The following is a 27521-nucleotide window of genomic DNA, read 5'->3' on the forward strand; positions in this document are numbered from 1 at the left end:
CCTGCAACGATATATTGCCGTATCGATTTTTTGAGCACACCCCTAATATCTATGGTGTCTCCCATTGATTGTATGTTGGCTAGCGGACTAGTGACCCAGACACATCAGGCTGGCATCGTGAACATGAAATCTGATTGGCTAAAAAATAAACCCTGGGCTGATTAACTTGACATGGCAGTACATAGAGGCAAAAACATCCACATAAAAGTAGTGGAAGCAGTGCAATCATGTTAATGCTACAAAATTAAGAGAATGGACCGTTGGGGATTAACTGATACAATCTATTGGGACATGTATATTGGAACTTGAGCTGATGCTTGGCTCAAGAAAGAATCTAAATGGTGTGATTGTGTGTGTTAGTGATTAGCATGGCATTGCTTGTGTGTGTTGGAACAGGATGCCTTGAAACAAATATTTTCTCAGTGTTCGAGCATGCTGTCATTTTGAGCACCAACTGTACACCAGATGTAAGGTTAGCTCGTCTGTCTGGACTTGTCCATCAATATTTTTCACACAGACCACCAACAGACACCACAGTGCTACGACTATACACGCAAGTGTAGCATTAGCATAATTGTGAAGCATTTATTCAAAGTTCAATTGTTGATATTTGACCCGCCTCCTGGAGCTCCTGTAACAGTGCAATGTAATGTTTGGGTCCTGAGAAACACTGAAATGAGGCTGAGAGCAGCTGGTGTCCGCCACCCATGCATCTTCCATACATAACACATAGACAAACACACACGCAAATATGCAGCATGGAGGAAGCTCAGGCCTGTTGGGAGGTCCGAGGTCTGGCCCTCCACATTCCTCAGACAAGTGTCTCGCACCTGCTTTGCCTCAGTCAGCTTTTACTGGCCAACACGCTCACTCGCAGCCCAGTGACTTTATAGTCACTCGGAGGCAGATGGAGCCCATCCCGTCATTCCGAAGCACAATAACAAAAACTTTGTCATAGAAATTAGCGTTAGCGTGCTTATTTGCGATGCATATTTCTAGACAACTGATTAACTCGTTGGCCAATTCGTTTTGATTTAAGGGGCTGTCTGCCGGTTTCACTCAGGAAAATGCACTTTTTAAATACAGGATTTAAATAAACTAACTACTTTTTATTTTGCCATTTTATGTTTGTTTTGTAAACAGCGGGACGTTTCTGTGGAAAGACAGTGTTTACACCACTCGAGCCAATCGCAGAGCGGGGGGGGGGGGGGGGGGGGTCGGTGTTGGCGTGTCACAAACAGGGAACAGCGAACAGCGAACGTGTCGGCTTTGTGACGTCACTCCCGCGGCAATTTGAAAGCACGCACGGATATTTTTTTTTCACTCACTTATTCACACATGTAAGCTTCTGTGAGTGAGTGAGTGAGTGAAAAAAAATATAATAATTCGTAATAATAATTCGTGCGAGAGTGACGTCACGCAGCTGACACGTTCGCCCGGCCCCGTTTGCGACACGCCACACCCCCCGCTCTGCGATTGGCTGGAGGGGTGTAAACAATGTCTTTCCACAGAAACGTCCCGCTGTTTACAAAACAAACGCAAAATGGTGAAATACAGGCTGGGGGCGTGGGGGTTTAGGACAAAATCACTCCCACACGTTATGAAAAGCCCATATCTATAAATTGAAAAGTAGTTAACTCATTCACTGCCAGCCCAGCAAAAATGTATCATTTGACATCTTTTTCCGTCAATGGCGGAGAATGAGTTAATTTGTTTAAATCCTGTATTTAAAAAGTGCATTTTCCTGAGAGAAACCGGCAGACAGCCCCTTTAACTATTAGTCAAGGCAGCATCCTGATTTTGTCTTTACTTCAGAACAAAAACACAAACCAACTTCGGCCTTCAAAACATTGTACTTATTGTAGTACATGCAGAAGAAAACAACTTTAGTAGCTCATGTTTGACAGGTGCACATGTCACTAGTTCAACCTGGATCACAGCATTTGGTCTCATTCTGACAAATCCAAATCCCTAGATGTGAGTGTGTGCGTGTGTCCAATACAAAGAAGCGGTACTCAGTACCCAGACACGACCCATATTGTTTTCTTCAGTGAAGCTAGAAAAAAAAAAAAAAAAAGCCGATTTACAGAGCTGTCTGGCACTGGAGCACATGGATGCATGACTGACTTGTCCTAATGGAGTTTTCAGTTTTGGATTTACAGTACACTTGTGCCGCTGTGTGAGGAGCAGCCACCATACATGAGCGCAATCTGGCTCTCGCGAGCATGTCAGTGTGCTGATCTCCTCCCGCAACTATTGCTAAGTAGTGTTTGCTCGGTGGCCAAACCTCAAAGCCATTCTTCTTCGTGCCGTAATTCTCACAGTGTCGTCGCGGGGAAGCTTGAGGTTAGCACACCGCAGATGCAATTCAACAGACGTAGCATTAGCTTGTTATCTTTTTCATCCTTGTGCCACTAGCCCGTGAAAAACATAGAAAAAAAAAAAGACCTCTTAAAGCATAAAGAGCCACACAAGGCAGACTTCTCGAGTTATCCCAAAGCGGATATGAGAAGGTGTTAACTCCGCAACAACATGCCTGATGCATTAACCCTCGCCAGCAGCTACAGCTGGGAGGGAACTCCACGGCAACGTGTAAACGAGGACTGAACGGGTTTCGTGTGTGTCGGATCGCTGGAGCGCCATCACAACTGCCCCCCGAATGCTGGCTTCAACAAACGACCCATTTCACAGCTCGCAAATCACCGCCACTCCGAAACCATGAGAACCGATCCCTTCTTGCTTTTGGAAGGAGACTCGCTCACATGTGATTGTGATATTTCGATCAGTTCTTCCAGCACAAACATCGCCGGCTATTTCTTTAAGTCTCATCATCATGTCACCTCAGTTTGACTGGCAAGTGATGAATGGTGGCATTGTGCATCCTGTTAACAACCTACATGATGCAAGAGTCCTCAGAATGTTCCAATCAGGTCTTGCCATGTGCAAAAAAAAAAAAACTACGAGAATTGCATTTGTTGACTAGTTTGCTCCTCTAAGTTTTGCCAAAACAAGAAGGGAGACGCTCCAGACTGTGTGGGAGCAAGCCGAGTGCCAGTTTGGATCCAGACCTCCTGCATTACTTCTTCATTTTGACGGGACTGTCAGGGGACGCCGGAATGGTCGCACTGGCCAGAAAGTCTGTTCATCATCAAGTGTTGGCAGAACATGCAGCTTGTGAATGCAGCCTGGAAAACTGATTCCCTTAATCCACTTGGATTTGATGGCACACTAAGCCTATTAGACCACAGAGCTGTGGCAAATCATGCAATGAGTGTTGAAATACAAGCAGCGGGAGGCTGACGAGCACGGAGCTAGTTTGCAGTCGGGACGGCCAATCCAACGACGCTTGATTGACGACTGGCAAAGTTCGTTACAAATTCTTTTTCCCGTTTTATTTGACATCAGATGGGAGCAATTTCGAAAAGAATCATCAAAGAAATGAAGAATGAGGAAACAATGGTGGGAAGTAAAGTAACAAAACAAAGTAAAAAATAGTATTACAGTACTGAAGTAGATTTTTTTTTTTTTTTAATGATATATGTACTTTGTGCTTCTTGTATTGTTAGAATAGGCTGCTTCCTTTTTTCAACCACCAGGGATGACAGCGCAATATAATTAGGGATGGGCGAGTACTGATACCAGGTATCGGTATCGGGCCGATACCAGCCTTTTTTCAAGTACTCGAGTACTCGTGACGCAGACGAGTACAAGCGACCGATGGCAGAGGGGGAAGACGTTAAGTGAGTCCTCCTTGCCTGTAGCTGGCGCTAGCTTGCAGCAGTTTTTCACCAAAACTTCACCGGTTTGGAAATACTTCAAAATTGTGAATCTTAAACTAAAAGACCATTTTTGTGTTTTATTTTGAGCGTTAAGACTATTGAAGAGTGACTGTGCTGTTTTTTTGTCAGAATTAAAGGAAATATATTTGCTTAAAAATGTCTTTTATTGATTTTTTTTTATTTATTTTTTTGTCAAAATGTACTACTGGTATCGGCAGTTGGTATCGGTATCGGTGAGTACTGAGCGTCTGAGTATCAGTATCGGTCTGAAAAAAAGTGGTATCGTGCATCCCTAATAAAAATGCATGAAAAGAGAAAGATCTAAGTTGGTTGGTTGGTTGGTTGGTTGGTTGGATGGATGGATGGATGGATGGATGGATGGATGGATGGATGGATGGATGGATGGATGGAGGAACGTGAAGTAGAGAACATTAACGACAATGATGCAACAAGGTTCAGGGAACAAAGATATTTCCGATCTATGGCCAGCCTAAAAAACAGCACCTTCAGGCATTAAAGACTTCTCATCTACCTAAGAAAAAAAATCCCAACCCCCCTCTCCACACACACAAGGTATTATTTAATTTAATGTATTATTAGATAATTCCGTAAATGTTCCCTTGTTGTAGTTGCAGGACTCAATTTTATTTATTTATTTTATTTTTATTTTATTTTTTTCTTAGTGTGAGCACTGTGCAAGTTAATAAATGAAGGAAACTATTTTGTGAGCAGTTTTTGCCACCTGATCAATCACATAATTGACAGTAAGAACAACAAATGATAAATGTCAAAACCTGGCCTTTTTTTTTTTCTTTTTCTTTTTTTTTTCTTTTTTTTTTATCCTTTTCTTAGTAAGTAAAGGTGCTGAATCCATACTTGCATTTTTAGCAGAGTGTTTTCTATACTTGAGACTATGTTTGCCACACCGGCCAAGAAAGGAAGATAAAGTGCAAAATCAACTCTCAAACAAATTCACAAAGTTACAAAATTACTTCACTTTCCACCAGTCTGCTTTACAGGTATAAAAAAGAATGGGAATGGGGGGTGGGGGGTTGTTTTGTTTTTGTACTACCCCAAAAGAAATCTTTGTCAACTTGATTAGGCAGCACACTAGCTGGGTCTGAAGTAATTCAGGGTTAGTGCGACCAGTTTCTGCACAGTAGTGAACTTGAGTGTGCCTCAACTGCTTTACAATGTGCACCTGTGCAACCCAATTTGAAATATTATTGTTTTGTTTGTTTGTTTTTTTCTATTTCTACATCATCAACAGCATTTTTGACAATAAAAAGATCAACTGAATTATCATACTTGTCTTGAAAATATTTGTACGCTGTGAACGTGAGGTGATGAAGCCCCAAAAATAAGGAAAACTTATAAACAACTTATAGTAGATGTCTGATTTCTTCATTGCATAGGATACTACGTGCACTTGAATTTATCTCTGGAGTTTCTTCTGTAGTTATCGCAAGGGGGGGGGGGGGGAGAAACCAAGGGAGGACAGAAAAAGACAGCGGGCTCCAGGTTCCTCCCTATAATTACAAAGATAGCACGGTCCACCCGGAGGAGCCTAGTGGCCATCCCTCGATATTGTCGAAAGACTGTTCTATCAGCCCGGGAATGGCATCATTGCTTGTAAATTAATTTGGAGTTGCTGTCACTTGGGCCCTTCTGCGCTCTTATCACGAGCAGTGTAATATGGGAAGCTGAGAGGCTGGGGAGATATTGCTGAGGGCACTAAAGAAGGAGGAGGAGGTAGGCTAGGGTGGGGGATGTGCTGCTTGAAGGCCGATAGGATGGGGGGGATATAAAAGAGGGGAGCTCGATAAGGTGAAAGACAGAAGCATGGACCAAACAAGGAAGGCAAGCGGGGGTCCCTGTTGGTTGTCAAGAGCAGATTTCAGGGAGCGGCAAACTCGCTTGGTGATAAGTGAATATGGCCCGGTATCCTATTTAGGCCTGTGCTTCCTTCCACACGCACACAACCGATTCATCTCTCTGACTGGCCTCCACACCAACGGCCTTCACCTATCACCACTATTTGTCTGCGTATCGCAAGCCCACGGATAAATCATCTCTGGAGGGTCCTCATTTAATTCCGCCCCCCATTTCCAAAAGGTCCAGCATGCTCATGATCACATGTGGGCGACACATACACCTCTGACCTCCTCTGTTGTGTCTAATTAACCCCTCACACACTACATTTAGCCTCAATTCCCTAATGGTGATAAATGACAGGCGGTCGCGACGGTGAATTCAGAGGGACGCCGACTAAATGCGGGGATGGCGCGTGCAGGCGTCCTACATCCTGTGGAGATCTTACATCTGAATGCGTTCCTCATAAGACAAAGTGGATAAGACGGAAAATAATGAACATTTCAAATTAATAGAGATGTGCTATCTCGGAGAAGGCTTTATTTTGCTCATTTTCAAACTGTCACATTGAAGGCAACTGCTGAGGGAAATGAGTGAGTTGCGAAAGGAAAATCAAAAACAGCTCAATTTTAGACAGAGCTTATGCTAATAGTTTTGCATAACAGCAAAGAGTTGAAAGAGGGGGAAAAAAATCAACTTTGTGTCTGCAGGCAACAATAAAATCCCCAAAATACTTATTTCCACTCAAAAATGTCAATGTTTGCAATATATAGCATATAGTGGAAACACCAGACAATGCAAGCTCTCCATTTTTTAGCTTCTCTTTGAGTGTGTGTAAATTCAGACACAATAATGGAAAACAAGCCTTGAATGCGCCACATATTGAGGTATCTGGCAGAGGTCCAAAATGGCAACAACAACAAAAAAAAAGAAAGAAAGAAACAGAGGGTAATTTAAACACAAGACAATAGGACATACATCATCTATTGAAGCAAATTCTGCTCCGATTCCTGCTGGAGAATTTGGTTCATGTCCAAGTATGTGTGGTGGTAAACGAGAAGGTGGCAACAATGGTGACCGTGAACTGTTAATGTCATCCAATTAATTTCCACCCCAGACTTTCACCTTTATAGCCAAATGAAAAATAAGGTGTGCATTTGAATTTCAATAGGTTCGTTTAAAATGTTATGAACAAATAGGTAGACTCTTAAATATTTTGTACATTACTGAAAACTCGTTAAATTAATTTAAATAAGGCAGTGAGCAAAGCAAAGACAATGAAACATGTATAATTATTATATAAGTAACATGATCAGTTTCCTCTTTTTTTTTTTTCTTTTCTTTTCTTGTTGTTGTCAATTGTTTGCTTCCCCCGCCATCTAGTGGATATGTACGGACATACACGCAGTGTCTTCTTGGTTTAGTTTATCAGCTCATGTAATGGTGTACATTTTATAAGATTGCTGTTGATTAATGCAATTTCACGAGAGGATTTTCATTTCAGCCATTATGCAAATCTGTTGTATGCCTGAAACAAAAATGTAATGGAGAATCAACTGAACAAGTATGAAGAGTATTTTCCCCATTCGTCTCGGATGTGTGAACATTGATTTAGTCATGTAAGACACAGATTGATCCCCTCAAGCCTCACAGAATCTATCACCTGGACATCATTTGCAGAGACAAGGTTAGAGCTGACACGGAAATTCCATCTTAATTAAAGCGGGGACATTTGATCATTCGTTAGTTTAGCGGGAACATATTGTCGCTAACTTGGCTGAGAATGCCCTACAATAGATTACTACAACCGAGATTGATTTGCTTTTCAATCAGGGGACATTAATAAATAAATGGAATGGGATGGCGATTTGCAGTATTTAAAAACAAATGCTATAGTCTTTGTATTCTTATTATTATTATTATTATTATTATTGTTGTTGTTGTTATTGTTGATGTAGTAGTAGTAGTAGTAGTTGTTGTTGTTAGATATTAGCTACTGCTGTTTTCGATGTGGCCACAAAGTGGTGCTATACTACACGGGATGGACTTCACAAGAAAAACAGCAAATAGCTATAGGTGAATATATGTTATTTTTAACGACCAGAGTATCGCCTTCATTTTAATTGTCACTATCAAAAAATAAACAGCATAAAAGAGCTCAGAAATGCTGCCTAGGTTGAATGTACTATTATTTTAATTGTCTCTAGTTTGCACATATGTTAAACCAATTAAGGTTATTCTATTAAGACATTTCTCATGGAAAAGGTCTGGACCTCAAAATGTTTCAATTAGTGTAGCGTAGTGTCTTTCTTTCTTTCTTTCTTTCTTTCTTTCTTGGTTTTGTGGCTAGTGAAGATGTTGAGCTAGTCGTGGGAAACCTGTAGCCAAGATACAGTAGCCATCATACAATGAAGATTCCAAGACTTGCGCATCAAAAACTGTACATATCAAACAGACAGTGACCCAAACATCCTCATGGAGTTGAGAATTCCTATTGTTTGGGTTAACAGTTTAACACTATTAAGGGACCTGCAGACGACAGTTGTCTGAGGGTCACAGATGGTGTAACAACTTAATCCTCTTTGAATCCCACCCCCACCCCCATGTTCTTCTACATTCTTCGAATAATTATGTTGATCATTTTAGTGAAAAGTTATACAACAAAGACAGAATAACAGTAATCTATTGTTCTTGATCTCTCAATGAAATCTACATTTGTGGTGCTCGTGACATAATTCCCCCATGGAACTAATGTTTTTTTAAGTGGGTTGAGGGGGAAGGATTTAGAGTGACGTATATTGAGTTTTTTCCTGTTTGGGTGTTTGAGGAATGTTTAGTAAAGTCTTTTGCGACACACCTCCTGCGTCTCCTTGGCTTCGGCACCACACATTTAATTAAACTAAATCAATAATGGCAGAGTGTGTCAATTATCTGTATTACTTTATTTAAATCTCTGAACGGCAAGATCCTATTATGGTATCTTCCGATGAAAGCCATAAGTGTTGAATGTTATGTGCCCGATTTTTATGTTACTGCATTTGCAATCTAAATTAATTGTTATGACCTGAACAGGGTTTCAGTGGTACATTTTTGGCAAGGAATAGGGGGTGGGACTAGATTAGTCGTTTTACTTCTTCCTACATCCTTTTCGAACAGAATCTTGTTTTTGAAATTGAATGCTGGTAGAACAAAAATGTCATAGTTAAAATTATTTATTTTATTTTGTTGTGTAGCGCCTATGTACAATTATTTACATATATATGTATGTATGTATGTATGTATTTCTTTTGTTTTCGAATAAAGTGTGTCGCTTTATTTTGAAGGGCTAGATGGATGCGCTTCCGGCATGACTGTCTATGCACCAGTGCACTTGACAATCTCAGGTGCTCCCCTTATCTGCGATCTTCAAATGCAAGAGAGAATGTACGGCGGTCCAAAGCTCCATTTGTTTTAGTTTTTGTTTTCTCTCCATGGTCACTATAGAATGTTTTAGGTCATAATTGACCTTTGCGGTCGGGATGCGCCCATGTGGGTAAGGAAACCCTTATTTATTTGTATTTATTTATTTAGAAACGTGGCAAAGCCTGAACAATCAGTTGAGTTGTCAGTCGCACTTATTATAAGGGATAAGGGCTGACTGAGGGAGATGGAGGGACAAGAGGCACCATTTAATCTCATTTGCTTTATTCATGAACACAACGGCCTTGGCCTGGTTATTTTGTTGTCTGCATTTGTCTGACAAAAAGAACTACAAGAATTACTTATCAAGCAAAATATTAAAGTCAGCATACCGGTACACCATTTGATAAGGGACACTACTGTAGACATGAACTTACATATAATATAACAAGAGTGTAGTGCTAGTATTCAGCATTGATTTATTTTCCACTGAAAAGCAACTTTACACACAGCCATTATGGTCATGAATAACTGGAAACTCAAATGCGTACACCCCAAGTAATTCATGCAAAGGCACCCGTCGTATTTATAATGTCAGATATACAAATGTGTTTTACATCTGATAATTGGTGATTTGGGAAGAATTATCTCCTTCCGTCCACATAGATGTTCACCAAGAACTCTCAGAGCATTTCAGAATGGTTGCGATTCACAATGATTGCCTATGGCTATATGAAGACTGGTAACACTCAGAAACTGAAATAAAACACACTTGCTAACCCCAAAAACCAAAATAAGTTGAGTCCTTGCTGTGCTTCGAAAAACAAGCACGAGTGCTGTAGAGGTTGAATAAACTGCGGGTCAGCCTGTCAGTGCGAGACTACATCAAGTCGGTCTGAGTGGTCATCATCCTTCTTAATCGACTCCCAAGATACGTAGATGCAAACTTTGCACTAAACACAAGCAGCACGAGCGCATTAATTACCTGACCTGTGGTCTGGATGGTTTGGCTCAGATGATGACCAGCATGTGTGCCAGTACCCAGGATGAGTACTACGACAATAGTGTCTTGCCTATGTTCAAGCATGCTTGGTGGCTGTAGCAACTGAGTTTGGGGCCTCATGAGGGAAGCTGCAGGAGACGCCTTCTATCTACAGTAAACTCGGCACATACGACACTATTTAGTGGAATCAAACGTTTCCAATGAGAGAAAGGTCTTGACTGCTTGCAGGCCAGTCTAGTACATGTACTCTTTTACTACAAAGTCACACCGTTGTAACATGTGCAGAATGTGACTTTGCATCATCTGGCTGAAATAAGAAGGGGTGTCACAGAGAAATATATAGCTCTATCAGTGGGTCTAGTCCCTAACCCCTCTTTCGCATAACCAGAAAGTAGTAGTATATGACACAAAAAAATGTGATTCATCTTTCAGAACATGTAAAAAAATAGGTACTGTATTGGGTTTAAAATTGTGATAAATTACTGTTATGGTAATTCACCTATAGCACTTTTCCACCTTACGAGGTCCTCAACCCACTTTACATTTTGACTACTCATTCACCTTCTGATGACACAGCATAGGAGTTCAGTATCCTGCTCAAGGAGACTTTGACATGGTCACAAAGGGTATGAAACCCACAACCTCAGGGATACTAGGGAGGGACACTACCACTGAACCACTTTTTTTTTTTTTTTTTTTTAATTTTATTTAGCAATTTTTAGATCACATAAAATGTATACGTGGTAGTGCTGATGCCCCATTGCATTTGATAAAAAAATAAAATAAAATAAAAACTAATTTACAATTGAATGCTCTTACAAAAGCACGAGCAGTGTTTATTTGAACAAGTATGTGAACATAAAATGGGCAAAAGGACAAAAAGGGACCAACAAGCAAATGTGACAAGACTTAACAAGGCTAAACCAGCAATATTAAGGCAGCTGACACTGTACTTCCTGTTAGTACTCTTATTTTGAAAAAAAAAAAACATATTATGATCACTTCTGGTGCACTACTGAGCTGACTGACGCTATCTTGACGACAGCAACAGCAATCGTAGCAGGCTTTCCCATTATGCTTTGTTACTATAACTATAACTATACTTGTGATTTAATGTGTTATTTTTGAACAGAAAAAGTGTAATATAATTACAGTGTTATTGTTTCTATTAGTGGATTAAAGTTTTGCTACCTTTAGTATGAAATTATTGTAACTTGGCGGTACCTGAGTAAAAAAAAAAAAAGAAAAAAGAAAAAAAAGAAAAAGACTGTGCTACATATAATGTAATGGCCTATCCTATCAATTTTTGTCCACAGTTAATTGAGAGTACAACAGTTACATTAAAAATGAGGCTTTATTTGCTGATTTCAAAATGGATGTGCGAGCGACTACGTGTGCAGTTTTGGGCCTGTTTGTGAACATATTTTAAATATATGTATTTGTGATGCCTTTCTCAGTAAAAGTTACATTGATTTCATGTTATTTTACATTCAGCATAACAGATCTCAGTCTATTTTTGAAAATTAAATGACATTTTAGAAATATAGGGGAAATCTGTAAAATTGAATAAAATATACATCAAAATTCTGTTATTTTAGGGGGCGGGGTTGTACAGTGCATGCAAGGAAGTTACTTGTTAAACTTTGCACAACATAAATAAGTAGATGCCATTAGTCAGATAACGCCACATTTCCTTTTCCTGGCTCACAATACTACAAATACTCCGACGAATGTGGGCCAATTATTGCAAATTAGATTTGCCAATATGCACAAAAAAATAAAAATCTATGGGTTATTCATCATCAAAAAAATCTGAAAATAATTCTTCTGTCCACTGGGGAGTGACTAAAAATCTTACTTTTCAGATCATTTCTGCTGAGCGGCTCATGTGAAAGAAACTTTTTTAAAGATGTGTTTAAAATAGCACATTTTATGCATCACATCATGTCACATGGGAGCGTCACTTGTCTCTCCGCCGTCTTGGTCTCACCATAGCAACCTCCCTCCTCCCTCCACACACAGGTACTTAAGCAGGCTTTTCTTTCTATCCTTAGCCTCCTCCCATGCCGCCTCCCTGTCCTCCTCCTCCTCCCTCCTCCAAGTTCGCCATTAGTGAGTGCCATTTCAATGTAGAGGCTGAAGAAGCGTCTCACCTCATGACTCAAAGTGCAGTGATACAGTAGCTTGAACATCGACATGTTAAAACTTACCGTCTCACTCAACTAGTGAGATTTCTCGGAGGGTCAAGAGCTTTCCCTTACGGCATTTTCAAATTTTCTTTGGACCATGTTTCCTAAAAATGTGAGTGCCATTTTATTATTGTAGTTATTAACATATTTTTTGCTAAATGTGTGTGAGTGCATAACGAGTAGCTACAACTAGTAAAAACTGAAATTAGTCTCTTATTGTAAGATAATGTTGTTGTTTTTTGTTTTGTTTTTGTTTTTTAATCAAGAAGTGTTGATACTGTGGTAGTAATGGGGTGGTGCATGTAAATTGCAAGTAATATTTTTGAACATCCATGCAGTTGTCACACATTTTCTTTCTCTAAATTAGGGTTATACTCACTGTGACTAGCTTTGTTACAGCTACTGTATATGTTTAGATGAATGCTATGGAAACATTGGGTAATACAATACACAGTGTTCTACTTCAGATGCTTTTCAGAATTTCTTTTTCATCATCATCATCATCATCTTCTTCTTTTCTTTCACCTGTATTTTCATAAGGCAGATCTGTTAACAAGCAAAGGAAAATGGAAGAGTTCCAAATGTCCCTCATGAGCAGCATTTTTAGTGTGTATCACAGATTAAAAACAACTGAGTAGTGACTACCTAAAACATTTGTAGGCAAACTTAACCGGGTAGAGTATTTCCCTTGAAAAAGAGAGCCTGGTGGTGTTTTAGGTGTAAGGTTATTAGGAGGGATTAGGATACTGAGTGTCACGTTGAGGCTGTCTACAGCCAAGAGAAGTGGTTTGCCCTCTTATTGCACCCAAGGACGGTTAAGATCACTAATACACAGAGCTGTGTCATAACCTGTAATACTTCTGTTTTTTGTTGTCTTCACTTTACAAGGCGTTATTAATGTGTGTGTAGTTTGAAATTGTATAAAACTGTAAATTTCCAGTGCTCGATCGAATACGCAGTAAGCAGTGTTATTTTAACACTGTTAGGATAAAAACTTGCTACCTTGAGTGTTAAATTGACCACAACCTCATTTCCGGTGAAGGAGAAACTCCAATTTTCCAGGGTGCTGTCTACAGGTGGCGTTTTAATTAAAAGTGTTTTATTTCAATAGCATCCGGGTATTGTTATTGGGGCGGCATAGCTCAGTGGGTAGAGTGGTGGTCTCGCAACACTGAGATTGTGAGTACGATTCCAGCCCAGTGTGAATATGGAGAAGTATCCTTGAGCAAGATTATGAACTCCCAGTTGCTCCTGATGCTGTAAAGCGCTTTGAGGGCCTTGATGAAAAAAACGCTATATAAATTAATTACCATAAATCTTTAACACTGACACTAGTGCGATACACTCATAATAGGGGTGTTAAAAAAAATCGATTCGGCGATATATCGCGATACTACATCGCGCAATTCTCGAATCGATTCAATAATCGGCAGAATTTATTTTTTTATTTTTTTAGGATTCACACCTTGAGCATGGAAGAATGTTATATGAACGGCACATTAAGCCTTAATATTTTTATTTTAATGCTGTTCAAACATGAAACAGATTACAACCTCTATAAGACTGAAATTTCAGATAAATAAATAATACATTTTCATATAAATCTTACACTCTACAAGCTTACTGATTAGTATTTTCTAAATATGAATGAAAAAAAATCGCAACAATCGACTTATAAATTCGTATCGGGATTAATCGGTATCGAATCGTGACCATTCGTATCGGGATTAATCGGTATCGAATCGAATCGTGACCTGTGAATCGTGATACGAATCGAATCGTCAGGTACTAGGCAATTCACACCCCTAACTCATAAGTGTTTAAATAATAAAGAATAATGTTGATTTTTTTTTTTTTTTAACACGATACAGTGTTGGAGAAGTTGGTGAAGAGTGAAAAAAGTAACACTTTGAAAAGTGTAAGATTTACACTCATTGGTGTGTGGACACAAACACTTTTCTAGTGTTAGATTTAACACTGTCAGTGTTAATCTAACGCTGGCAATTTTGCTGTGAAGGGCGTCTTATCTTATGTTTTAATTTTTTGAATATAGTAAATGTGGTTCTTAATATGATACAGTGCAAAGTACACCCCCAATAATAAATGTATTGTTGGATGAACACCACATTAACAATGTCAGTATAAACCGAGCATTATTAAAATAAAGCTATGAAATTAAACCGCAAGTGGTCATAATGTTGTAGTCACTTGTTCTACTGTCTGAACCTAATGACAAAAAAAAAAAAAAAAATAGTACATTGCAGTGTCAAATACACATTGATGACTATTGGTAGCTTTGTGTAAGACAATTTGTGGGAAAATCATAGAGTATTGGTCATGGCTAAATGACACATGTAACACTCTTATATGACAGGTAGTCTTATTAGTGGATGCCCTGAACTGAATCCTCCGCAGTCAAACAACCAGATTAACGACATGGTTACTGTATATGCAAAGGAGGAAATGTGACTGAAAAAATATCTTCAAATGTATGACTACATTCAGTGTTGTTCTTTATTGCAACCCTCAGGTGTGTGTGAAAGTGCAGCATGCAGAATGCCCAAGAAGGGAGGTGGGACCCTCCGCGCACATCTAATCATGCCTCGGCACACAGGCCTCGACCGCCTACCAGCTCTCGCCTCGCCTACGTGGAGACAGCCACGCCAGCCAAGAGGATCACCTTTTACAGAAGCGGGGACAGCCAGTTTGGGGGTGTCAAGATGGCCATCCACAAGCGCAGCTTCAAATGCTTTGATGCCCTGCTGGATGACCTTTCACAAAAGGTTAGTAGGACAGGTGTCATGTATTAAAACAGGGATGGTAGGATTACCTTTTTCCCCCCAAGGCAATGTGGCTTGAGTTATATTTTCCAAGTTAAAAAATTCTAACGTACAAATTATTTATCTCTATAGATGCCCCTTCCATTTGGTGTTCGGACTGTGGCCACCCCCCGTGGCACACACATCATCAAACATCTGGAGGAACTCCAGGATGGGGGCTGTTACCTCTGCTCTGACCAGCGTCAGCCTAAACCAATCAAAATGGAGCATGCCAACAAACGCCAAAGCATTTGGCAGCATCATAGCCGCATACCCCCTCAACCAGAACCCGTGCCCACATCCTTATCTGGCCATCTACCTCACAGGCATCGCCGGATCGTTCTGATCAAAAACACTGAGCCAGGGATGCGAAGGAGTGTGGTACTGAGCAGGAGGTCAATCAGAAGTATGAGGGCCTTTCTTGAAGAGGTGTCCGAGGTGATGCAATTCCATGTCCGAAAGATTTATACTGCAGAGGGCCGCAGGGTGAGAAATTATTTCTGCTTATATAAGATTTTTTTTTTTTAAATCAGCCAGCTTCATGTATTGTGACTGTGTATGCTAACAAAGAGACACTGTAAGACATATAACACCCTTGACAGTTGTATTACTAGTTCAGCTTTTAACTTACCTGGTTTAAATTTTGGAGAAGACTAAACACATTAAATGTGTCTCTAGGTTGACAATGTTCAAAGTCTGATGGCCTGCCCTGGAGTTTTGGTGTGTGTCGGCAGAGAGGCCCTCAGTCCCTTGCTGTTGAAGATCCTGCGGAAGAGCTCAGAGGAAAAACTGCCAGGTTTGAGCAGCAGGTCGCCTGGTCTTGGTCCTAGGACTCCTGGAAATGGGGCTCGATCCGCTGGTATCCAAGAAGCAAGATCATCCCCTCATGGAGCTCAGTCCAGAGCCAGTGAGTGTAGTGAGGGACAGGAGAGCAGGAAAAGTGGTAGGTTATCAGTTATTGACATGCAAATGCAGACACTTGAATTTACAACATAGGGCTAATTACTGTTTGATTTTGTTCGCTCTCTGCTTTCAGTTAACTTTGGTCTGGAAACTAAAAAGAGCATCATCCACCCTCGGTCTGATTCATCTGCCCGCTCCACTCGATTGTCTTTGTCCTCAGAGAAGTCCTTTGGCAACGGTATAAGAGCACAGTTACAACAGAGACCGACTATTATGAATGATGACGTTGAAAAGCGTGTCCTAGTCAACAAGGATGGCAGTCTCTCCGTGGAAATGAGGGTGCGTTTTCGTCTCCACAACGATGAGACTTTGCAGTGGTCCACGCAGATTGGAAAATCGCCCTCTCTGACAAACGACTGCTGCCCTCCAAGCCATGCCCACCACCCTTACTTACAAAACTGCCAATCCGAAAGCTGCTCCGATTGTGTAACTGTGGACCCAGATTCTATGGACTATTCCAATCAATCTGTTCATCATGCATTGCATATGAACCAGTGCAGCTGCTGCTACCAGATGCAAGAACAGCAGTACAACCTCTGGGAAAACCCAATGCACAGTCATAAGAAGCCACCTGTCCCACCCCCATACATAGCGAGTCACACCCACACTTCGGTAAGACACACACATTCCTCTGGCTCCTCCTCATCTTGTAACTCAATGAGAGTAGTGCGTTGCCGGGCAAAACTCTCCAATTGTGGAAGAGGGTCCGATTCAGAGCAGAGCCAACTTGTCCAAGAGGAAACATGTGTGGTGGAACAGGTTGAGCGCAGATTAGACATGGTACAAAATGAACTCACTAACGTAGAGATATGTACGATGAACAGGTGCTCCAGTCTCAGTGAAGTAGTCACATTGAACGGCAATGCAAGATCTCCTAGTGAGAGGTCAGTCGAGGATGAGCCGATGGAGGAAGAGGTGGATCACCCACTGTCTAGAGTAAGCAGCTCCTCGCATGTATTGCAGTCATTAAAAGAAGACCAAGATGTTGATGATGATCTGCCACCGAGCGCTTCACAGTGCTCCCATACATCTGCGCCATCCCCGGATGCTCAATTTAACAACAATCAGCCAATCAGCCACTCGACTGAGCTTGAAAAGCCGGATGATCCGAGTAATAAAGAAAGTGGAAGAGCATCTGCTGCCACCTCTTGTCAATGTGAATCTGAGATGATAGATAAAACTCTCAGATTTAGCTCAAATGTAAGTAGAGCCACTTGTCGGTCCACCAAATTTGTGGACCAAACAAATGAGAGTGACGAGATAAAGAGCATTGTTAAAGCTTCATCTGGCGTCTCTGGCCCATCTGGCATGTCAAGTGTTTGTCCTAATTGTGGGGGGTACAAATGGGTAGTCACCTCCAATAGCACTAGCAGAGCTTCGCAGAGATCACGTCACACTCCTCAAGCCTCTTCAAAACCGACTTCATCTCTCGAAAAAGAAGAGAATGCGAATAACTGTATGGACGATGATGCTCTGTCTACACAATCCAACAAAACCAATCTCACAGGACATGGATCTGCCATATCTAATGTCCTGAAAAGTGGAACACCCAGTGCCATTTCTAGAATGTCCAGTCTAGAGCCAACAGAAAAGCAAGAAAGCTCCACCTCAGCTATAACCCACAAATCCAACACACCACAGAACTCTGTTTCTACTGGTGCCACAACTGAAAATAACATGCAGAGAAGCTCCAGTGCTGTGTCAGCTCAGTCCAACTTGAGTGGCACATTTGAAAGTTCCAATGTCATAACAACAGAGGAAGCAGTGGAAGGAACCTCTAAGACTGTCTTGTGTGTCAAGATGAACTCTCCAGCTGACAATGCAACATTGGATGACAATAGATCTCATACTTGTTCTGTAAATTCTCATGTTTCTATCAAGTCTGGCAAGGAAGAGCAACCCAATAGTGTCTTCTCAACTAAATCATCAAGGTCAAATATATCAGGAAAGTCACAAATATCTTGCCACAAGTCCACAAAAAGTCAGTGTCCAGCAGATGACACAATGTTGGTAGAGCCTAATGAAAAAGAGAACGATATGTGTCTGGAAAGTCCAGATACTGAAGATAATAAACAAGACTGTAATACAGATGAAGAAAGGGCAACCAGTGCTTTGTCTGCAAAATCAACAACCTCTTGTCCTATAACCTGTGTGTCAAACGGCACTGAGGAATCTCCCCATCTTAAGGAAGCCAATGTTTCCACTATTGAGGTGAAAGGAAATAAGTCAAATGAAGATAGAGCCAGCGCCATATGTATGAACTCTTCATTCGGCACCTCTGCCTCTCAAAAGTCAGTTTCTACCAAGAATAAAAAATCAGCATCCCAGAGCCCAAATGTAGTCACCATTAAAACACCAGATGGAGTTGATGAGATAAGTGAAGCAACAGAGACAGCAAAAAAATCTGTTGAAGGGGAAGAGGTAGAAGAAAGAAATACCCTAAGTAAAACCTCAGACCACTCTTATGGTCAAATGTTGTCACCCAAGAAAATACGCTCATCCCGGTCCCGTTTGCACAAAGTTAGAGCTGCATCACCGAGCAGTTCTAATGACGTAAGAGGCCAGAGTGTACACTCAGTTCAGTCAGTAATTTCTTCTAAATCTGGAAGTTTTAAATGCCAATGTGTTGTAGCTTCAGCATTTGAAGAGGGAAAGAAAAAAGACCTGGGGGAGGAAAATGAAGCAAATAAAGAGGGTGAAAATATGGAACTAAATGAAGTGGAGGACTCAAGAGGCACCGAGCAACTAAGTCAAATGTCATCTAGGTCAGTGTCTCTTGGACTACCAGATGACCAGGAATTGTGTGACACGGAAACCGGCAAGTCCTCCATTTCATTTCAGACGGACAATCACAACAAGGAAGGCGACAGGACAGCAACTCCAAATGTCCACTCAATATTGTCTCATAATTCCAAAGTCAATGAGAGCCCCAGAGAACTCAATATCCCTACTATTGATGGACCTGGATCTGATGGGGATGTTGACACCCACCCTAAGGAAGATACTGGTGTCAGCTCAGCTTCAAGCTCCAACATCAAAAGAATCAATGACAACAGGACCTCATCTTCTCTGTCATCGGTTAGTGCTACTGTTAAAAATTCTAAGCTTACGCACCAACTTGATGGAGATGTGACAGCTATTGATCTTGACAACAGTGGATCCAAAAAAACAGAAAGTAGAGCAGATGAAAAAGAGAATAGCCTCATCAACAAGGCACCTAGTGCACATTCCAGCAGACTCTGTTCCCTCACGAGTGACTTGGCAGCTGATGCAAAAGTGGATGGCTTGAAGCAGAGGAAAGGACAAGGTACTGTCAAAGCATGTGACAGTAGCAGTGTCCAATCTGTCAAAACATCAAGTTCTGCAAATAAAGAGATGTCAGTCAGGTCCTCAAGGCACGGCAATTCTGGACCTTGCAGTAAAGAGACGGGTGGTGAAAGCGCCATGTCTGCTGCTGACTTTCTCAAGGACACTAAGGCCACACATCAACACTGTCATCAGTCAAGTAAAGCAAGCAAAGCCAGCAGCAAACAACATTTAGAGAAAAACACGAGGTATCAGGTAAAGAGGAGCCAGAAGGATCAGTGTGAAGGGACGGAAGTGACTCCCGCATGTCTACCCAATGCTTCCCCCAATGAAGTGGTCAGTGATTGGTTGCGCAGGATTCCTTCTAACAGCAACATAATCACTCTTGATGAGCCCGTTGAGAAAGGGGAAGGAAATGAAGAGATGGTTAAATCTGAAGCAGAAGCAACAGAATCAACGAAGGAACAGCTTGAGGATGAGAAGTTAGACAGGGAAGAGAAAGTTGGGGATGACCAGAAAGAAGAAGAATGCGCTACAGTAGATGAAGGAAAAAATATGGATCCGGCTTCGGGTGATGGCGCAGTAGTAGCTTCTCCCCAGCCCAACTCTCTATGGATTAGTGGAAAGGCATTGCCCAAGGACTGGCGCTCTTCAGCTGCAGTGATGAAGGTTCTTCTCAGCTCCTCTCTGGGACGATGTAGAAGCTTGCCTGAGGTACAGTAAGATGAATAGCACAAAATATCGTTTTGTCTGGAGTGTGTAGATCTGTTTGTAAGAATGCACGAAATAATATACATTCTCACTTGACGTGCTCTACAGGTGTCTCCAGTTTATGGCCGCAGACTAAGCACATCAGCCAGGGGCCTGCTGGACTGTTTGGCCCAGCTTCAGCTGATTGAGCCTGTCAGAGGTAAAGACTGCAACAAACATGACGAGAGAAAACAACAGTATGGGGACATTATAGCCATTCTTCAATCACTTTGGCTCACTGAACCGAGAGACATTGAGACCAAGCACACTGGCATCGAACAAGGGACCCCACCAAGGTCCTCATCAGGGGTAGGCATGAGCAGTGGCTCAGGTGGCTCGGGGAAGGACCAAGACAATCAAGTAGGAGATGAAACCATCCCCAAAGAGTCTTCACATGATGAGGCTGTGGAGAAGATTTCAGAGGAGAGAGTAGAACCACACACCCTAGAAATTAAGGATGAGGTATTTTTGAAAGAACAACCTTGTCACAACCAAAATCAAGTCCTTCCAATCTTGGAGAGTCCAAAAGATGCAAACCCGTCATCATCTGATAAAAGCTCTGTCAGTAATAGCTCCAACTCCAGCTCAACAACACCACCAACAGTTTTGCAGACATCATTGTCAAATAAACCATCCCCAGATCCTGATCCAGTGTGGGTCTTGCACCTTCTGAAGAATCTGGAGAAGGAATTTATGAACCACTACATTGATGCCATGGCAGAATTGAAAGTCCGTTGGGACCTTGACGACAGCCTCATCTTGGACACGATGATCTCTGAGCTGAGAGATGAGGTGAGCCAACGAATTCAGAGCAGCATTAAACGTGAAATGAGCAAGATCCAGAGTCGATCTGGCCGAGGCGGGAAGTCACCACGGCCCCCAAAGGTGGCAAACCTGTCTAGGGACTCCACCATGACAGAGAAACGTCGACGGATGCTGAAGGTAAATCCAACGAAATTCAACATTCCATTAATGCAAATCTACGGAGCCCCTAAGATGACATGGTAGAAAGAAAAAAAAAAAATTGCGTTCCCTCGCAAAGATTTGCGTTGTACGCAAAGATTGCGTGCCCTCGCAAAAAACTTTGCGTTCTCTCGGGAACGCAATCTTTGCGAGAGAACGCAAAGTTGTTTTGCGAGGGAACGCAAAGTTGTTTTTTTCACCTACCATGTCACCTTCGCTGCGCCGTAAACACTTCCGCGTCATCTTCCATGTGACCAAAAGCGACGTGTAAACAAAGCAGTGGAAAAATACATGCTCCATCCTAGTCGCTTTGGGAAAGCTTTCTCACTGTTTTGTTTCATGTTTACAAACGTTCCATCCTTGTCGCTTTTGTTCACATGGAAGATGACCCGGAAGTGTTTACGGCGCAGCTAAGGTGACATGGTAGGCGAAAAAAACAACTTTGCGTTCCCTCGCAAAACAACTTTGCGTTCTCTCGCAAAGATTGCGAGGGAACTCAAAATGTTTTGCGACTCGCAATCTTTGCGAGAGAACGCAAAGATGTTTGCGAGGGAACGCAAAGTTGTTGTTTTTTTCTACCTTGTCACCTTAGGGGCTCCGTACAAATCAAACTCGTTGCCTGAGGCAAATTTTTGGATTTTAATGTGGCCAATATACAAAAATTCTGCCTTCAAAGAGATAATAAGCTTCATCTATCAACATCTGCCAGGTCTTCATTACAATTGAGAGTTCTGCGTTCAAATTTTGGCCCTGACAATTTTTATGCTTATATGTAGCTGAACATTCACAATCAACATGAAGCAGTATTACCTTTGTAAAGGCAAAATTTTTGATGCAGATCACATTGCAAGAGGTTGTTATGGTGTTGCCCGTAAGTGAAGCCTTACAGTTAACTAGCTGACATGGTTTGTGATGAAAATGTTTGAAATGCTAGATTTGACAGGATTTTTCTGCAGAAAGGTAGACATTATTGTATTGTTTAATTGTTAGGTCATGAAGAACCAGTCAGTCAAAACTGCCGACTCCTTCAGCGATGGTGAGATGACGCCCGAGTTCAGCGACCAACGAAGTGACGACGACTACTGCCCCTGTGACGCTTGTGTGCGCAAAAGACTGGCAGCACGGCCTCTCAAAATGAACCCGGCAGCAGCTGAAGCTCCAGTGATGATGGAGTTTGATCTCCTTAAGATACTTCAACACAGAAAGACCCCAGCGCCTTTCCCTACACCCGTGTCACAGCCTATAGATAGGTGTGTTGACAGTGTGGTCGTAGAAGAGGAAGTAAGGAGTTTAGAGGTTGTACAGGAGGAAGAGGAGGACAACGAATCAAGCGACGATTTCATAACTGAGGAGAAAATTCCCGAGGAGGGTACAGGTGAAGAGGTGAAATATGAGGGTGATGGGGGGAAAGATGAGGAAGAAACAGGAGGCGGGGAAGCTGGGGACTCACAGATCAGCGGGGTGAGAAAGTGCTGCCAGTGCATGAGGGAAGAAACAACAGAGGAGAAACCAACTAACAGCATGGAAGGTAAAGGGGAGGAGGATGCTGTTGATGAATTCAGGACAGACGAGAAGGTGGCTGGAACGGAATATGATGACGACAAGGGCGAGAGCAACAAGGCAGATGGAGGAGAGACCACTGAAAGAAGTGAAGATGGCGTGGATGCAGAGGAGGATGAGTGCAAGGTCACAGAGGACTCTCCAAATCAAGATCTTCAGGAATCAACACTTTTGGAGGAGAAGGGAAATGCCAGCGCTTCAGCGGGAGCAGATGATGACGATGTTGAGGAGGAGGAAGAGGAGGACGATCGCACTGGAGATTCTCAAGGAGAAGGCGAGTCGGCGCAGCAAGAAGGAGCCTCAACAAAGGTCAGGACACACTTGGTGTTAAAGTAATGAGGACAAACTAAAACACATTTATGTATTCAATACGACATCAATTATCAATTACGAACAATTATTAAAGGACTACTATATTAATTATAAATAGTGTTGTTCCGATACCGATACTAGTATCGGCAGAGGCGCCGATACTGCATTAAAACAGTGGTATCGGTATCGGTGACTACTCACAAGTAACATGCCGATACCATTAATTCCAACGCTAATATAGGACTTTGGATGCAGCATCTTGTGTCTTGCTCAACATTCACTGATATATGACATGTTCACTGCATGCCGATCTAAGATATCCTATTGGCCCTTGAATGCTCTGAACCAATGACAGGACAGCTTTTTCATGTTGAGGAAAAAAAAAACGTAGGTATCGGTATGGTACTGGTATCGACCGATACTGCAAAGCTGGGTATCGGCATCGGTATCGTGGGCCAAAAAGACGGTATCGTAACAATACTAATTATAAATACTGGAAAAACACATTTATTATACATTGTACAATTAAACTCAGCATTTTGCATTTTGTTTAAGCAGATTTTATAATAGTTATATTATTTGATCTATTGAATTACACTGTGCATGGTACTGAGTCTGTTTTTTCTATGGACAAAACTGCGGAGCAACAACAGACAGTCGAACGACCAGGAAAATTATATTATTGTCTCTTACTGTTTGATCTTGTAAAGGAGCCATCATGTATTTTTTTTTTTTTTACACAATTAAAAACCTGTCTGTAGACAGGGAGCAGGCGGGAACCAAGAAATCCGTGTGAAGTCCAAAATGACTTGCCACGAGTGAATATATCCACTCCTATTTATGAGCTTGACCAAGGGGTTCAAGTACGGCAACGAGGTATGTGACCTAGTGCAGTCTAAATGCTAATTCTAAACCAGCAGGGCAAGCTAATCTCGCTATCCAATTAGACGGACTGAACAAATCTGTTTTGTTTCACAGCAATGACTTGCCTCTACTGCTACAGGTATGACTTGCAACTTGTCTTTTGTTGATGCCACTTTTTGCAATATTAGTGGAAGAGTACGTACTACAATACTGTATTCAGGTAAAAGTACTATTTTACAGTCACATGTCGCAATACTCAAGTCAAAGAAATATGGAAAAAAAATATTTTGAATTCGGGCTCAACATGAAGAGTACTTTTCAAGGGCGGTCTTTTGCAATTAAAACAGAAAAGTGGTTCAAGTCTCTTCTACTAAAAGCTTTTCTTTCTTTAATTGGCAAAACAACATCAGGCTTATAATTAACATTATATCTTAGGTATTGCAATTGCACTTGATTGCAAAGCAAAATAATCAGAACCAAGCAGTACAGTGAATAACTACTGTATTTGTGCTATTCTTAAAGGAAGCACCCTCATCAACATATTTTTCCCCCCAGGATGCAACAAGATGAAAATATAAATAAAGCAACGTTTTTATATTCGACATGGCTTTGGCCTAGGCACAGAAACTATGGAGCTATGATGAAGAATCCCTCCCGTCAGTGTTAACGTTTCTGTCGAAAACCACTTAGCACGTTAGCTAAATTAGCATGACATGATGCATAAAGTAATTTCAAACATGGCTGTTTTAACGCCACAAGGTTATATGGAGAAAAAAACAGACTTACAGGCGTTATATGTAGAAAAAACACAGAGCGGTTTAGGAGTTCCTGGTGAACTTTTATGCATGAGTCTTTCGGACAATCTGCCACAAGGAGTTCGGTACAGTATTGCCTTTAGCCGACAGAGGCCGCTCTCCCTTCCCCTCCTCTCTGCAGGCTCGAAGCGCGTGACGCGCTCAAAGCCCCGCCCCCGAACCCTCCCCCCTCCACGTTAAAACAATGTCAATAAGTTGAAACTGAAAAAAAGAGAAGTGAAACTGAAACCCAGTGAGTTGAAACTGAAAAACCGTGAAACTCGGGGGAAAAAAAGGAGAAAGCGTAAAAAAATCTGCAGATCGGCACTGAAAAAGACATCATAATAAAAAAAAATATATCGTTAAAGAAAATGGTGTTTTTTCAATGTTTGTATTTTATTTTTCAATACAACCTTTTACAATGCCAATTCTTGTTTTACAATGCCAATACATGTGTACTCAATGCCAATGCAGCTTTTTCCACAATTACATTTTTTTTTTTTTCAATACCAAATCTTATTGACAGTGTTGTGGCTCCATAAGAAACAGAGTAGGTGAAGATCGGTTGATACAAAAATCTGCAAATTGAATGCTGAACTGCAAATATGCAGCGGTTCGCTGTATGTTCAAAGTTGAGGTGGTCTCTAAAATGTAGCTATGGTATTTATTAATGAACGTATTGGAGCAACACTGATGTTGAACTTTTCAGCTGACTACCTTTTGTTTTTGTTAAAATGATAGGGTCGAAGTTCAACCGGTGATGTATGTGTAGCCGAAGACGAGGAAGCCGATGCCGAAGATTCCGACGCTGACGCGAAACGTCCAAGTGACACCAGCGAACAGGAGTCGGGAAACAATAAGGAGACGGAGAAAGTGGGCGGGAGCTCAACAGCAGATGCTGCTCTGCGGCCTCAGTTCACCAGGACCTCGGTGGAGTCCCAGCTGGGTTCCTTGGAAGACTGAGACCGCCACCCCTAATCCCACCCACACCTGAAACACTGAACGTGACACAATGCTTTGCGCTGGGAATCTGTGACTTTTGGCTTTTTCTCATTGACAGTCCGATTAGAACAAGTGGAAGGACCAGAACACTTGATGCACTTTATCTCTCTGCTGTTGGAGTCGTGACATGAAATGAAACTTGAAACTACTATCTACCATACAAATCTTTAAGTATACTAATTATTTGTAAATTTTTAAATTGTATTTCGAAGGAATTAGTGTTTCATGAATACGACTGTTTTTTTTAAAGGTTTGTATTTAATCATTTATATGATGATCCTGCAGACCTCTAGATAAGGTTGTAGTTGCTATAGCTTCTATTCATTCTTTTTATGTGTTATTTTTTCAAGTGTATTCTGTGAAATATTTCTCTTGCTTTTGAAAGCTGAACTGTTACCCTGTTACTAGCTGCTTAGATGTAAAAAAAAAAAAAAAAAATGACACACTCAAGATTATGAGCGTAATCTAATCTCATTATTTTAAACTGATCAGAAGCCATTCAACACAGTGTAGTTATTCACTTTTATATGGAGTCACGCTTATGTCTCCATGCTGTATATCTAAACCAGTTAGAAGCCTTAATAACGTATCATTTCTGTAAGAGCGGCATCACCTTGAGGCCGGGATCTTATAGTATCACCTCAGCTGTAAACTTAGTACTGTGCATGCAAGACTAATACAATTAAGCCTAATGTTTTCTGATTTCAGTGCTTTAGAATCTGAGTGGCATGATTCTCCCTTCTCGGTGAACGAATGGGTTCAATGAACTGTGAGATATTCACATGCTGTATATTCAGATGGGGTGTGCGTAAGCAGCGATGTGGACAAGCAGCGTGACGCGTATTACTGATTACTGATGCCTTACCGTATCCATGGTTATACAGTCTGAGTGTGGATCCATAGAAACAAGGACACGGGCCATGCTCGAGTGGATGGACTCCATGCTAACTCCGCAGAGACGTTCTTTATGTGGCTCGGCGTCTGAGCTTGCCGTGGGGGTGGATGAGTGGGCTGCTTGTGTACCCATCAGTTTGCCCAAAGTACATAAAGTGATGAAGATATGAATATCTTAATATAAATAAAAGAAATGCACAAAATTTGTTTTTTCCCTTAATGTGAACAAAAAAGGCTCAACTTCAAAAGGATTTTGGATTATTATATTACTGTTATGTACTCAGGTTGGATCCCAAAACTCAGACACAAATAGAATTTAACTCTTTATTCAACGAGAATGCATCGAGAATCACGAGACGCCAAGCCCCCTTGCACAGAGGAACAGAGGTAATAATCCGACAAAACACACATTTCTCAGACAGCTTATTCGACAGTAAATCAATCTGATTGGTTGTGGCTAGACATGTGGGTAACAGTACTGATGTGTTATTATCTGGTCGGCTGTTGCCCAGATAAAGACATTAAATATTCTTGACATCACATAGCGTTTCACCAGATGAAACCAGATGCTGTTACATCAGCTCAAAACAGACACAGCACACGGTCATGACCCAAACATTACCCCTGCATGACAATTACATTTTATTTATATTTTAGACTTGACTGAGTGGCATGATAAAAGGATTTGGGAATGTGAAAAGCGTAACAACAAATTGGCAATAAGAAATTAGTTGAAATAGGCTATATACAGGGCGGCACGGTGAATGAGTGGTTAGCACGTCCGCCTCCCAGTTCTGAGGTCCAGGCTCCGGCCTTCCTGGGTGGAGTTTGCATGTTCTCCCCGTGCCCGCGTGGGTCTTCTCCGGGTACTCCGGTCTCCTCCCACATTCCAAAGACATGCGTGGCAGGTTAATTGGGCGCTCCGAATTGTCCCGAGGTGTGCTTGTGAGTGTGGATGGTTGTTCGTCTCTGTGTGCCCTGCGATTGGCTGGCGACCAGTCCAGGGTGTCCCCCGCCTACTGCCCAGAGCCAGCTGAGATAGGCGCCAGCAC

The 27521-nt window shown here is 41.6% G+C and overlaps 1 protein-coding gene across 3 annotated transcripts; it reads left to right on the plus strand.

The window, feature by feature from the left end:
- The first annotated feature begins 9021 nt into the window (after nucleotides 1–9021).
- rp1l1a (rp1 like 1a) lies at nucleotides 9022–26672 on the plus strand. 3 transcript variants are annotated; one of them, XR_013282267.1, is made up of 8 exons: nucleotides 9022–9183; nucleotides 14773–15025; nucleotides 15155–15547; nucleotides 15740–16004; nucleotides 16098–20044; nucleotides 20150–21022; nucleotides 22034–23791; nucleotides 23894–25307. XR_013282267.1 is itself a non-coding variant. In XM_077512458.1 (8 exons), exons 2-8 carry the CDS (start codon nucleotides 14792–14794, stop codon nucleotides 25534–25536), a joined length of 6813 nt encoding a protein of 2270 aa, XP_077368584.1. In that variant the 5' UTR covers nucleotides 9022–9183; nucleotides 14773–14791; the 3' UTR covers nucleotides 25537–26672. The 3 variants fall into 3 exon arrangements, 2 of the variants coding, with proteins under 2 accessions (XP_077368584.1, XP_077368585.1); XM_077512458.1 differs by lacking the exon at nucleotides 23894–25307 and adding an exon at nucleotides 25315–26672 and having other exon boundaries at nucleotides 22034–22912; XM_077512459.1 differs by lacking the exons at nucleotides 9022–9183; nucleotides 23894–25307 and adding exons at nucleotides 12182–12354; nucleotides 25315–26672 and having other exon boundaries at nucleotides 22034–22912.
- The last annotated feature ends 849 nt before the right edge of the window (nucleotides 26673–27521 follow it).

This window comes from Festucalex cinctus, chromosome 2, assembly GCF_051991245.1.
Source record: "Festucalex cinctus isolate MCC-2025b chromosome 2, RoL_Fcin_1.0, whole genome shotgun sequence".
In the NCBI taxonomy this organism is placed as follows: Eukaryota; Metazoa; Chordata; class Actinopteri; order Syngnathiformes; family Syngnathidae; genus Festucalex; species Festucalex cinctus.

Coding starts and splice junctions, on each gene's coding strand:
- rp1l1a (XM_077512458.1), top strand. CDS start 14,792: ATGCAGAATGCCCAAGAAGGGAGGTGGGACCCTCCGCGCACATCTAAT. Junction 15,026..15,154: donor TGGATGACCTTTCACAAAAG/GTTAGTAGGACA, acceptor TTATCTCTATAG/ATGCCCCTTCCATTTGGTGT. Junction 21,023..22,033: donor AACGTCGACGGATGCTGAAG/GTAAATCCAACG, acceptor TTTAATTGTTAG/GTCATGAAGAACCAGTCAGT.